Source organism: Bos taurus, chromosome 10 (genome assembly GCF_002263795.3).
Source record: "Bos taurus isolate L1 Dominette 01449 registration number 42190680 breed Hereford chromosome 10, ARS-UCD2.0, whole genome shotgun sequence".
Classification (NCBI taxonomy): Eukaryota; Metazoa; Chordata; class Mammalia; order Artiodactyla; family Bovidae; genus Bos; species Bos taurus.
In genome coordinates this window covers 11,430,447-11,445,508 of record NC_037337.1, presented here as the reverse complement: position 1 = coordinate 11,445,508, position 15,062 = coordinate 11,430,447, and the positions used below count along the sequence as shown (strand labels likewise).

Sequence of the window (15,062 nt, the reverse complement as noted above, 5' to 3'; positions counted from 1 at the left end):
AGGGAAGCCGATAAAGTGAAAGTCACTCAATCGTGTCCGACTTGGCAACCCCATGGACTATACAGTCCATGGAATTCTCCAGGCCCGAATAGTGGAGTGGGTAGCCTTTCCCTTCTCCAGGGGATCTTCCCAACTCAGGGATCAAACCAAGGTCTCCCGCGTTGCAGGCAGATTCTTTACCAGCTGAGCCACAAGGGAAGCCCAAGAGCTATCTACTGTCAGTTGATTAGAGGTGGCAAAATGACAAGGTGTCTGTTTTACATCTCTGATTTAGAATATCATTTTTGTGAGAAACATCTGGAATACCTATACTTTCAATTACTGAACTATTCGGTCTGTTATAAAGTAACATAATCATAATTTTGGAAGCCTGACTACTTAAGAGTCACCTTAATCGTTGTTTCTTATCACTTAAATTTTCACGTATTTATGAAGCCAGTTGATCTGCTTGTGTTTATAGAATATTCGCCAAGTATAATGTATTTTTAAAAAATCCGTACGCTTGTATATCACATCTTTGACCTTTAGTTGGGTGACATTTTTCATAATGTTATTTACTTTTCTTATGTTTTCCTTCCATTTTTAAGGAGTGGACCTACCCTATGAGACGAGAGATGCAGGTATGACAACCTCCTTGTTTATTCCAGCCAACCTGTATTACTGTTACTATCATTATTAAATAATTTAACCTAATTTCACAAAGGATTTGAGCCCTATTGACTCATAATCTGTAGGTTCATCACTGAGTATTTTAAATACTCATATTAACTTTTAACATGTTAAAAGTTAATTGTGGCTCTTAAAAAGATGGGAGATGAAATTTCTTAGAATCATTGAAATAGTTACATATGTATGTGTTTAATGAGTCACTTTGGTTTTCTTCATCTGAAAAATTGGGCACAGTATTTGTATTATTTCTGAAAGCAGTTTGCTTTCTGTGTTTGTGTAGTTTAGATAAACTCTGGAGAGTAGACTGTAAAGCATATCACCGTTTTGACTTAATTGTTTACATTTGTGTCTGATTTCCAGTCAACTTCAGTTAATTTAGTGAAATTCTCCAGAAGATTGAGTTGAATACTCACACTATGTGGAGGAGGAAATGGCAACCCACTCTAGTATTCTTGCCTGGAGAATCCCATGAACAAGGGAGCCTGGAAGGTTACAGTCCATGGGGTCGCAAAGTGTCGGACATGACTTAGCAATTATAAAGATACAGAAAACAAACTAGTGGTTACCAAAGGAGAGAGAAAAGTGTGGTGGGACAAATTAGGTGTATGGGATTAAGAGATTAAAAACACCTATGTATAAAATAGCAACAAGTTTTTATTGTATCAGATAAAGAATTATAGCTATTACTGTATAATAACATTTAATGGAGTATAATCTGCAAAAATACTGAATCACTATGCTATACACCTGAAACTAGTATAATATTGTAAATCCACTATACTGAAATTAAAAATTTTTAAATTTTAAATAAAGAATAAGCAGGTGAATTTTCCACAGGGAATTGATAAAGACTATTTTCTGGATGGTACAAACCAACATTTAATAAAGGGAATTTATGGAACAAAAATACAGTATGGAATGAATGAATTAGTGATAGCTTGACATTGTACAGGAGGCAGTGATCAAGACCATCCCCAAGAAAAAGAAATAGAAAAAGGCAAAATGGTTGTCTGAGGAGGTCTTACAAATAGCTGAGAAAAGAAGAGAAGCTAAAGGCAAAGGAGAAAAAGAAAGGTATACCCATTTGAATACAGAGTTACAAAGAATAGCAAGGAGAGATAAGAAAGCCTTCCTCAGTGATCAGTGTAAAGAAATAGAGGAAAACAATAGAATGGGAAAGACTAAGGTCTCTTCAAGAAAATAAGAGATACCAAGGGAATATTTCATGCAAAGATGGGCAAAGTTGGGCACAATTACCGGGGTCCAGCCCCGGTTGGGTCCAGGGATTCCCTCGGGGGGACGGCGTTGGCGATTAAAAGGATAGATAAAAGGAGAAAGATCAGAGGCTTAATATAACTGGTTTACGCGGAAAGCCAATAAAACCTGTGACACCAGGCTTGCACTGACCATGGAGGCCATAGGCGCCCTCTCGAATAGCAGAAGGTACCCCACCTTAGGCACCTTCTGGAGTGGGTCTTAGAAGCCCGGGCAAATAAATGGTCTCAGAGGGCCCCCACGCTCCCAATTATTTGTCCTGAAGGAAGAACAGAGAAGAAAATGAGAGAAAAGGAAGCAAGAAAGAACGACACGGGGAGACCAAGCTTTGAGCAAGGCGCGTAGCTTTATTTTCAAAGGGAGCTTATATACCTTAAATTGTGCATAGAGGATAATAGGGGGTGTAAAATCATGCAAAGTCAGCAGTCTTTGATCCTTATCGAGACCAAGTTTTCTTTTCTGCAGACTTATCGTATACAAATGGTTTAGGTGATTTACATCATCTTCTGGCCAGAAGGCCTGTTAACATTTTATGACTCTGATAAAGGTTTGTCAACCATAAGACTTATTTTCTCTAAGAGTAATTATTTTAAAGTTTGGCACTATCCTCTGAAGGCGTTAGATAAAGTTGCATTCCTGTAGGGCAGAGGTGCAGTGGGTTTACAACAAGGAAAGAATTTATTACCTTAAGGGTCTAAAGTTGTTAGCACCAAGGCCACTACTTACATTTTTCTGTATACCAACTATATTAATTAATACACTTTTAAGGATACAATACAGGGGATTTGGAAACTTGGCAGCAAGCATTGGCTCAACAATGAAATCTTCTACTAGTTCTATTCTAACAATTTCTAACTCTCCGAGAGGCTCTATACTATTTGAATATCTTAAGCTTCCCATGCCTCTCAAGGTTGGGAGGCTGTAAACAATCATATTCGTAGTCCGGATAAACGTGTCAAGCAAGTTAGCCATCTGAGGGGTTTGAATTGAAACACTCCTATTATGCCCAGGAGGCTAATTAGCTAGAGCTCTAAGTTGATTTCCTTCAAAGAAAGGTGGTCAGGGATGGCCCCCCGTTAATGTCAGAGGAGTTGGTGAAAGTCGTAAAATAGTAAGACAGATTCTGGTTTTGGGGTAGACGCTTAGGCAGATCCAGGGGGGGCCCTCAAGCCCTGACTTGCCTTGCCCGTCAGGGCTCTCCTGCATGACCTTGTCATGGGTAGGAACTCCCGTGCTGGCTCCCGGCACACAGTAAAGGACAGAAATGGTATGGAACTAACAGAAGTAGAAAACATTAAGAAGAGGTGGCAAGAATACATAGAACTATACAAAAAAGATCTTCATGACCCAGATAACCACGATGGTGTGATCACTCAACCTAGAGTCAGACATCCTGAAGTCCAAAGTCAAGTGGGTCTTAGGAAGTATCACTGTGAACAAAGCTAGTGGAGGTGATGGAATTCCAGCTGAGCTATTTCAAATCCTAAAAGATGATTCCGTGAAAGTGCTGCAGTGAATATGCCAGCAAATTTGGAAAACTTAGCAGTGGCCACAGGACTGAAAACAGTCAGTTTTTATTCCAATCCCAAAGAAAGGCAATGCCAAAGAATGTTCAAACTACCGCACAATTGCACTCATCTCACACGCTAGCAAAGTAATGCTCAAAATTCACCAAGCCAGGCTTCAACAGTATGTGAATGGTGAACTTCCAGATATTCAAGCTGGATTTAGAAAAGGCAGAGGAACCAGAGATCAAATTGCCAACACCCGCTGGATCTTCAAAAAAGCAAGAGAGTTCCAGAAAGACATTTACTTCTACTTTATTGACTATGCCAAAGCCTTTGACTGTGTGGATCACAACAAACTGAAAAATTATTAAAGAGATAAGTATACCAGACCAGTCAGGAAGCAACAGTTAGAACTGGACATGGAACAACAGACTGGTTCCAAATCATGAAAGGAGTACGTCAAGGCTATATATTGTCACCCTGCTTATTTAACTTCTATGCAGAGTGCATCATGCGAAATGCCGGGCTGGAGGAAGCACAAGCTGGAATCAAGATTGCTAGGAGAAATATCAATAACCTCAGATATGCAAATGACACCACCCTTATGGCAGAAAGCAGAGAAGAACTAAAGAGCCTCTTGATGAAAGTGAGAGTGAAAAAGTTGGCTTAAAGCTCAACATTCAGAAAACTAAGATCATGGCATCTGGTCCCATCACTTCATGGCAAGTATATGGGCAAGTAGTGAGAGACTTTATTTTGGGTGGCTCCAAAATCACTGCAGATGTTGACTGCCACTATGAAATTAAAAGACGCTTGCTCCTTGGAAGAAAAGCTATGACCAACCTAGACAGCATATTAAAAAGCAGAGACATTACTTTGCCAACAAAGGTCCGTCTAGTCAAAGCTATGGTTTTTCCAGTAGTCATGTATGGATATGAGAGTTGGACTATAAAGCAAGCTGAGCGCCAAAGAATTGATGTTTTTGAACTGTGGTGTTGGAGAAGACTCTTGAGAGTCCCTTGGATTGCAAGGAGATCCAACCAGTCCATCCTGAAGGAAAACAGTCCTAAATATTCATTGGAAGGACTGATGCTGAAGCTGAAACTCCAGTCCTTTGGCCTCCTTCTGTGAAGAAGTGACTCATTGGAAAAGACACTGATGTTGGGAAAGATCGAAGGTGGGAGGATAAGGGGACAACAGAGGATGAGATGGTTGGATGGCTTTACTGACTTGATGGACCTGAGTTTGAATAAGCTCCAGGACTTGGTGATAGACAAGGAAGCCTGGCATGCTGTAGTCCATGGGTCGCAAAGAGTTTGGCTACAACTGAGCAGCTGAACTGAACCTACATAGCGAAACTTTTTGTTTCGTTTTTCATCTCTGCCACTCCCAAGGTCAAGGAGTGTCTCTCCTCAGGAATTCCTTGACCTCTAAAAAACCTGTTTCTCTTAGTGAAAATTCACTTGTTAAAAATATGTGATTACCAATGAGGTATTTTATTTGGTGCTATGGGGAATGCAAATATGAGTAAAATTTAGTTTCTGCATACAAGAAGCTATGAAATCAAATCTATACACAAATAATTCTGATATCCCATAGAATTGAAGTATAAAATTGTGTTAGTATATAGGGTATGATATATCCCTACTGAAGAGTTTCTATATTGAATTCTCATAGAATAAATTTTAATTCACGGTTCAGATGTTATTTATTTAAATTGCTGAATCTTAAAAAATAAAAATAAAATAAATTGCTGAATCTTGTGCTACTTTTCATTTGATTGAATAAGATTTTGTGTAATTCTAAAAGGGTGATTTTTTTTAATACCTGTTTTATTTCTAGACTGTAGCAGAGAATAGAAGTAAAATTAGAGGTATTTTAGTAATCGAAAAGACAACAATACTAATTATACTAAAAGACAAAAGTACTGATTCTCAGACTGCTTATAAAAAAGCATTATGAAAGTTCAAATACCTGACTTTTCAGAATTAATTTAAATTTTAAATGTGTCATCATGTTATATAAAGCACATCTGCATTTCTCTTCCCAGTCATTTGCTCAGTGTTGCTAGAAAATTCTCCCTAAATAATAAACTTTTTAGCAAATTATTATAACAGCTATGAAAATACTTACATGGTACGTGTTTTGTATAGATTTAAATTGCTGGTGGTAAATAGCTCAATATTTTTTTCTAGGAAATTCTGCCTGGTTTGTTTTTAGGCCCATATTCTTCTGCCATGAAAAGCAAGGTAAGAACTTTAAATTAGATTCATCAATAGACCTTATTAACCAACTTTTTCGGGTGAGTTTTTGTAGTAGAAAGAGTTTTGTTTGAGGAAGGGCCACTGATATTGCATATTAGCAGTAATTGTGACTCTGGAGTACCTACTTCTTTTGAAATTTTAATGGACCAGTGATTCTCAAGTGTTTAACCACAAATCACAAGTGAGGTTTTATATTTTTATTTTCCTCATGAAATCCATGTGCTTAAAATACTTGCCCAAACTGACCTTTAATAATTTATTTACCTTCCAGGATACCTGGAATTGCTAATCTGGATATTGGACATCTGCAATTGCTAATCGTAGTTTCTGAGAAATATGAGATGTAATTAAATCCCCAAATAAGATTATTTTACATATTAGTTAAAGGGTAAAATAGAATGTGCGTGATGAGCGTGTACAAATACATTCATAGAACCCACATATTTTAATTGAAGTGACTCAAATTTTATTTCTGTTTTTCCAAACTATGGAGATCTAGAACCTCCAGGTTGTAAAGTATTGTATTATATATCTAGGTGTCCTGTATATTTACACTGAAATGTATTTCTTTAGTTACACAATTGAAAGGGTAGATCTCATTCAGATATATGTATTAATAGCAGTGTTACCAATTCCTAGAGGATTCAGCCCTATGAATTATGGCAATGCTAATTCTCTTTGAATTATAATATAAAACATTATATCACAGATGTTTTCCCTAATACCCTGCCTATTTAGAAGTCGGTTTGATACCTGCATAGGTTTTTTTTAAAAACTTTAGAATTAAAAACTTTTTTGAAATAATTTGGTAATATTTATGAACTTTAGGTGATGGGACGTTTTGTTTTTTAAAGTTAATGTCATTCATTTTGAAACTGGAAAGCTTTTTGACTGTTGAGGCATATCTAAGAATAATAGTAGTAATTTGATGGCCTGCAACTAAGTTGAGAAGGTGGGATGTTGATAAAAATATATATCTAAATAAGTACTTAGAAAAGGATATGGTAGATAACTATCGACTTAAATGTGATCTACTTTGTAAAAACACAGTTATTGCCCAAATAATGTAATATTCACAAATACTGGGATTCAGAATGATTTTAGACTATTTGCTTTTGGTATTCTCACTGTGCTTTATAAATATATATATTATACTGTTTGTCATATTAATTTGTAAGTATTTGTTTACAGATACATTGTCTCAAAACCTCTTCCCTCCTAACTTCACCATGGTCTCATTAGATTGCAGAAAAGCTTCTATGGCAAAATTTGATTATTTCCCACCATAAATCATTATAGTTCAACCCATATTTCTTTTCATATCATCTTAAACAGTAATAGCAGAAGAGTAATAGAAATAAAAAATCCTTAAGGAATAAGCTCCTTATAAACTCATTTAGTTTGGCCTTTTATTACATTCAAATACAGTTTTAATAAAAGGGACATATTTAGGGTCTTTGTAGGTAGTGAACTGTTTCTTTTTATAAAATTTTTTCTGTTTGTGAGATAAGGTTATAGTTTGCTTTGTATAAATAAAAGTCTGTTGAAAACGAAAAAAAAATTTATGTGCTATTATATTTGGGTTCCGTCTTAAGGTTTGTTTTTACTTAGTAATCTAATGTGCCTTCCAAGTTTGTTAAAACAAACAGGTTTTATCCCTGATTATATATGTCTTCTTGTAGTTTCTCATATTCATAGAGTAGGTACGAAAAGTTCACATATCATAGATCAGTGATAGACAAGTGAATGAATATTGAATTCACTTTGGAGGTTCTATAAATGTGAATATGAAACATTGATTTATTATTAATCCTACCAAATTCTTAACCTCCTTTCCCCTGTCTCAGGATGTATTCAGGAAATACAGATAACTGAACTGTAATCTATGCCAGACATAGGAAATTTTGCTGCAAAAATTAACATTTAGAAACAACACTTTCTTGGCTTAGGCTGCTATAATAAAATACCATCGAGTGGATGGTCTCAGCCACAGACATTTATTTCTCACAGTTCTGGAGGCTGGGAAGTTTGAGATGAGGGCACCATCATGGTTAAGTTTTGGTGAGGGCCCTCTTCATGGTTTGCTGCCTTCTTGAGGTAGTCTCACATGGCAGAGGGATGAAGCTCTGATCCCTCTTCCTCTTGTAAGAGCACTAATTCCAGCATGGGTACTCCACCTCATAGCCTCATTTATATCTAATTACCTCCCAAAGGCCCCACAAACTAATATTACCTTGGAGGTTAGGGCTTCAACATAGGAATTTTAGGGAGACACAAGCATTTGATCTGTAATAAGTAGAAATTATTCTTGAACTTTTTTATGCATTATTAGTATTACTGTTCTATTAATATAGAAAGGGAATTAAATATATAGGATTATAAACTGAAAATAGAAAACACAGGCTTATTAATAATTCTGATTCATCATGATTTGTTCATTCATTTCTTGAACATGTAATTATTGAACAACAACTGTGTTCCAGGCACTGCTTTACACATAGTTAGCATGAATCAGTGAACAAAGTCACTGATGGCATACATATTCTAACTATTTAAATAACATGTTGTCTGTAAATTTCACTGAAGCCTATGGTCACTTACAAATAAAAACTTAACAGTTTTTAGAGTTATCATGTTAAATTTCTTTAAATGTAGAGCCACAAAGCACCACAGAATACTTTGGAGTCGCCAGTTTTAACTTTAGGAGAATTTTTAAAACCTAGAAGTTAGTTTTTGTGAATTGTATAAATTAATTCTGGCTTAAAATAGAAACAGTGTCCTGGGAGATGCAGAGAGCAGTCTAGAGATTTGGGCTCCAGCACTGCTATTAACTAGGTCAGAAATGTTGAATAACTGTTTATGTTAGAGTAGTTCTCTCTAATAAATAAGAATTGTAACCAATATATATAACTGCCATTTACTAAAAAAACTTGCTATGTGTCCCAGCCACTATTCCAAAGATTATCTTATAGAATTCTCACAACTATTCAGTGAATAGGTAGTGTTTTCCTAGTTTTCACGTGAGAAAATTGAGCCACAGTGCTCAGGTCATTAGCAGAGCTGGGATCTAGAGCTTGGACTCCATAGCTCATGACTCTGTACGTAGCCCATGCCTTTAACCACTATATAGTATTAAAAATAAATAATAAAGAGTATATAAATATAAATTATAAATAAAGTATGTTATACATAATATAAAGGTCAAAGGGTTAATATATATAATGAAGGTAGAGTATTGTTTCCCAAATAAATTATCTTTAAGGTCATATCAAACTCTAAAATTATAGATATAAAATAATTCTATAAGCCTTTTGAGAACATGTAGTGTGTTTATCTTGAATCATTGAAATATTTTGCTGATGACTTTAAGCATGTTATTATGAAATTAGCTTTGATTCCCTGTATTTAAAGCTCAGATGTGGCTATACTAACTATAAAGTTGAGTCCTATGTATTTTCAGATCTCTATTACAGTAAGATGATGTTTTGTATTTCAAACTATTTCTCTTTTTTTTAATAGCTACCTATACTACAGAAACATGGAATAACTCATATAATATGTATACGACAAAATATTGAAGCAAACTTTATTAAACCCAACTTTCAACAATTATTTAGGTAAGAATTGTTGATATAACATAAAAATGTTATGGGTATCAAACATGTAATGTTTTTATTTTAAAATGATTTTATTATATTGGACTTCTGTATATATATGTTTTATAAAGATGGGTCATACAGTACATCATTTAAAGAATAAACTTCCCTTAAAATATTTTAAATAAGTAATTTATGCACATAATGTAGAATTCTAAATGTTCAAAAGAATGTATACTGAAAAGTAGTTTCCCTATTCCTGTCCTATAAATAGTCTATTCCCCTCACTACAAGTATCTGTTGTTACTTTTTTTTGAGTATCTTTTTAGATTTATGTTACATATATATTTACAGATCAACTTAGGCTTTTTAAAAAAAATTATGTATTTAGGAGATTGCTTCATATTATTACTTAGCTACATTCTTCTTTTTTTTTTTTCTTCATTGCATCTTCTGGCTGGTAGAACCTCAGTTCCCCAACCAACTGGGCCACGTCAATGACAGCCTGGAATACTAACCACTAGCCCACCAGAGAATTCCTGTGTTATTCTTTTTAAGTAGACAGTAATCTATTGTATTACTCTACTAAAATCTATTCAAACTATCTCCTATTGTTAGACATTTAGATTGTTTCCAGACTATTGCTAATGTAGTGACTATCCCTCTATGTCATTTAATTCATATGTGAATATATCAGTAGGATAAATTTGTAGTAGAATGACTGGATTAAAGAATGTGAGCATTTAAATTTTAATAGATGTTACAAATTGCCCTCCATTGAGTTGCATCAGTTTGCATTCCCAGTGCAAAGTAAATGACAGTGACTCCTTCCTTGGTATCTCTCTCAGACAGAATTATAAAATATTTTTAATTTTTTCCAATCTTGTTCATTTGCTAGTTCATGTCTGACTTTTTGCAATCCATGGACTGTAGCACACCAGGCTCCCCTGTCCTCCACTGTCTACTGGAGTTCACTCAAATTCATGTCCATTGAGTCAGTGGTGCTATCTTAACCATCTAATCCTCTGCTGCCCCCTTGTCCCTTTGCTTTCAATCTTTCCCAGCATCAGGGTCTTTTCCAGTAAGTTAGCTCTTCGCATCAAGTAGCCAAGGTACTGGAGCTACAGCTTCAGCATCAGTCCTTCCAATGAATATTCAGGATTGAGGTTTTTTAGGATTGACTGGTTTGATCTCCCTGCAGTCCAAGGGACTCTCAAGAGTCTTCTCCAGCACTACAATTAGAAAGCATCAGTTCTTCATCACTAAGTCTTTATGGTTCAGCTCTCATATATGTACATCAGTTCAGTTCAGTCGCTCAGTCATGTCCGACTCTTTGCAGCCCCATGAATCGCAGCACGCCAGGCCTCCCTGTCCATCACCAACTCCCGGAGTTCACCCAGACTCACGTCCATTGAGTCAGTGACGCCATCCAGCCATCTCATCCTCTCTGGTCCCCTTCTCCTCCTGCCCCCAATCCCTCCCAGCATCAGAGTCTTTTCCAATGAGTCAACTCTTCGCATGAGGTGGCCAAAGTACTGGAGTTTCAGCTTTAGCATCATTCCTTCCAAAGAAATCCCAGGGCCGATATCCTTCAGAATGGACTGGTTGGATCTCCTTGCAGTCCAAGGGACTCTCAAGAGTCTTCTCCAACACCACAGTTCAAAAGCATCAATTCTTCGGCGCTCAGCCTTCTTCACAGTTCAACTCTCACATCCATACGTGACCACAGGAAAAACCATAGCCTTGACTAGATGAACCTTTGTTGGCAAAGTAATGTCTCTGCTTTTGAATATGCTATCTAGGTTGGTCATAACTTTCCTTCCAAAGAGTAAGCATCTTTTAATTTCATGGCTGCAGTCACCATCTGCAGTGATTTTGGAGCCCAGAAAAATTAAAGTCTGACACTGTTTCCACTGTTTCCCCATCTATTTCCCATGAAGTGGTGGGACCGGATGCCATGATCTTCTTTTCTGAATGTTGAGCTTTAAGCCAACTTTTTCACTCTCCACTTTCACTTTCATCAAGAGGCTTTTGAGTTCCTCTTCACTTTCTGCCGTAAGGGTGGTGTCATCTGCATATCTGAGGTTATTGATATTTCTCCCGGCAATCTTGATTCCAGCTTGTGTTTCTTCCAGTCCAGCATTTCTCATGATGTACTCTGCATAGAAGTTAAATAAGCAGGGTGACAATATACAGCCTTGATGAACTCCTTTTCCTATTTGGAACCAGTCTGTTGTTCCATGTCCAGTTCTAACTGTTGATTCCTGACCTGCATGTAGGTTTCTCAAGAGGTAGGTCAGGTGGTCTGGTATTCCCATCTCTTTCAGAATTTTCCACAGTTTGTTGTGATCCACACAGTCAAAGGCTTTGGCATAGTCAATAAAGCAGAAATAGATGTTCTTCTGGAACTCTCTTGCTTTTTCCATGATCCAGTGGATGTTGGCAATTTGATCTCTGGTTCCTCTGCCTTTTCTAAAACCAGCTTGAATATCAGGAAGTTCACGGTTCACGTATTGCTGAAGCCTGGCTTGGAGAATTTTGAGCATTACTTTACTAGCATGTGAGATGACTGCAATTGTGCAGTAGTTTGAACATTCTTTGGCATTTCCTTTCTTTGGGATTGGAATGAAAACTGACCTTTTCCAGTCCTGTGGCCACTGCTGAGTTTTCCAAATTTGCTGGCATATTGAGTGCAGCACTTTCACAGCATCATCTTTCAGGATTTGAAAGAGCTCAACTGGAATTCAATCACCTCCACTAGCTTTGTTCGTAGTGATGCTTTCTAAGGCCCACTTGACTTCACATTCCAGGATGTCTGGCTCTAGGTCAGTGATCACACCATTGTGATTATCTGGGTTGTGAAGATCTTTTTTGTACAGTTCTTCTGTGTATTCTTGCCATCTCTTCTTAATATCTTCTGCTTCTGTTAGGTCCGTACCATTTCTGTCCCTTATCCAGCCCATCTTAGCATGAAATGTTCCCTTGGTATCTCTCATTTTCTTGAAGAGATCTCTAGTCTTTCCCATTCTGTTATTTTCCTCTGTTTCTTTGCATTGATTGCTGAAGAAGGCTTTCTTATCTCTTCTTGCTATTCTTTGGAACTCTGCATTCAGATGCTTATATCTTTCCTTTTCTCCTTTGCTTTTTGCTTCTCTTCTTTTCACAGCTATTTGTAAGGCCTCCCCAGACAGCCATTTTGCTTTTTTGCATTTCTTTTCCATGGGGATGGTCTTGATCCCTGTCTCCTGTATAATGTCACGAACCTCAGTCCATAGTTCATCAGGCACTCTATCAGATCTAGGCCCTTAAATCTATTTCTCACTTGCACTGTATAATCATAAGGGATTTGATTTAGATCATACCTGAATGGTCTAGTGGTTTTCCCTACTTTCTTCAATTTAAGTCTGAATTTGGCAATAAGGAGTTCATGATCTGAGCCACAGTTAGCTCCTGGTCTTGTTTTTGCTGACTGTGTAGAGCTTCTCTGTCTTTGGCTGCAAAGAATATAATCAATCTGATTTTGGTGTTGACCATCTGGTGACGTCCATGTATAGAGTCTTCTCTTGTGGTGTTGGAAGAGTGTGTTTGTTATGACCAGTACATTTTCTTGGCAAAACTCTATTAGTCTTTACTACTGGAAAAACCATAGCTTTGACTGTAGGGACCTTTGTCAGCAAAATGATGGTTTTGCTTTTTAATATGCTGTCTAGGTTTGTCATAGCTCTTCTTCCAAAGAGCAAGTGTCTTTTAATTTCATGGCTGTGGTCACTATACCATGCAGTGATTTTGGACTCCAGGAAAATAAAATCTGCCACTGCTTTCACTTTTTCCCCTTCTTTTTGCCATGAAATGATGGCACTGGATGCCATAATCTTAGTTTTTGAATGTTGAATTTTAAGCCAACTTTTTCACTCTCCTCTTTCACCCTCATTAAGAGGCCCTTTAGTTCCTCTTCATTTCCTGACATTAGAGTGGTATCATCTGCATATCTAAGATTGTTGACATTTTTCTTGGCAGTCTTGATTCCAGCTTGTTGTTCATCCAGCCCCACATTTCACAAGATGTAGTCTACATATAAGTTAAATAATCAGGGTGACGATATACAGCCTTGTTGTCTCCTTTTCCAGTTCTAAGCCAATCAGTTTTTCCATTTCCATTTCTAACTATTGCTTCTTGCCCTGCATACAGGTTTCTCAGGAGGCAGCTAAGGTGGTCTTGTATTCCCATCTCTTCAAGAATTTTCCACAGTTTGCTGTGATCCACACAGTCAGAGTTTAAAGAAGTAGAAATAGATGTTTTTTCTGGAACTCCCTTGCTTTCTCCATGATCCAGTAAATGTTGTCAATTTGATCTCCAGTGCTTCTGCCTTTTCTAAATCCAGCTTGTACGTCTGGAAATTCTCAGTTCACATACTGTTTAAGCCTAGCGTGAAGGATTTTGAATATAACCTTACTAGCATGTGAAATGAGCAGAATTGTATGGTAGTTTGAGCATTCTTTGGCATTACCCTTCTTTGAAATTAGAATGAAAACTGACCTTTTCCAGTCCTGTGACCACTGCTGAGTTTTCCAAATTTGCTGTCATATTTAGTGCAGCACTTTAACAGCATCATCTTTTAGGGTTTTAAATAGCTCAGCTGGAATTCCATCACTTCTACTAGCTTTAGGCTTCCCAGGTGACACTAGTGGTAAAGAACCTGCCTCACAAAGCAGGAGATATAAGAGACGCAGGTTTGATCCCTGGGTTGGGAAGATCCTCTGGAGAAAAGAATGGCAACCCACTCCAGTATTCTTGCCTGGAGAATTCCATGGATAGAGGAGCCTGGCAGGCTGCAGTCCATGGGGTCTCAGAGAGTTGAACATAACTGAGCAACTAACACACACTACTAGCTTTGTTCTTAGTAGTGCTTCCTTAGGCTCACTTTACTTCACACTCCAGGATATCCTGCTCTAGGTGAGTGGCCTCACCATTGTGGATATCCAGGATATTAAGACCTTATTTGTATAGTTATTCTGTGTATTCTTGCCACCTCTTCTTAATCTCTTCAGCTTTGGTTTGGTCCTTACAGTTCTGTCCTTTATTGTGACCATTGTTGTGTGAAATGTTGCTTTGATATCTCTAGTTTTCTTGAAGAGATCTCTAGTCCATTCTGTTGTTTCCTCTGTTTCTTTGCATTGTTCATTGAAGAAGGCCTTCTTATCTCTCCTTGCTGTTCTCTGAAATTCTGCATTCAGTTGGATATACCTTTCTTCCTTGCCTTTCACTTCTCTTCTTTCCTCAGCTATTTGTAAAGCCTCCTCAGACAACTACTTATCCTTCTTGCATTTCTTTTTCTTTGAGATGTTTTTGGTTATTGCCTCTTGTACCATGTTATGAACCTCCATCCATAGTTCTTCAGACACTCTGTCCACCAGATCTAATCCCTTGAGTCTATTTGTCACCTCACTGTATAATCATAAGGGAATTGATTTCGGTCATAACTGAATGGCCTGATGGTTTTCCCCACTTTCTTCAATTTAAGCTGAATTTTGCTATAAGGAGCTCATGATCAGAGCCACAGTCAGTTCCAGGTCCTGTTTTTGCTGACTGTATAGACCTTCTCTGTCTTCAGCTGCAAAGAACATAGTATGATTTTGGTGTTGACTATCTGGTGATGTCCATGTGTAGAGTCATCTCTTGGGTTTTTGGAAAAGGGTGCTTACTATGACCAGCGTGTTCTCTTGGCAAAACTCTTTTATCCTTTGCCATGC

At 37.3% G+C, this 15,062-nt stretch overlaps 1 protein-coding gene across 8 annotated transcripts in view; it reads left to right on the top strand.

Annotated features, from left to right (window-relative positions):
* STYX (serine/threonine/tyrosine interacting protein) overlaps window positions 1-15,062 on the top strand; it is a 107,084-nt gene that overhangs the window by 14,740 nt on the left and 77,282 nt on the right. For all 8 annotated transcript variants that reach the window (XR_003036698.2, XM_059890655.1, XM_024997832.2 and 5 more), the window contains 3 exons: window positions 588-620; window positions 5,648-5,701; window positions 9,236-9,333. Coding sequence is in view for 7 of the 8 variants with exons in the window: in XM_059890655.1 (XP_059746638.1) it covers window positions 588-620; window positions 5,648-5,701; window positions 9,236-9,333 (185 nt within the window). In the remaining variant the exon portion in view is untranslated. The remainder of the gene's footprint in view (window positions 1-587; window positions 621-5,647; window positions 5,702-9,235; window positions 9,334-15,062) is intronic.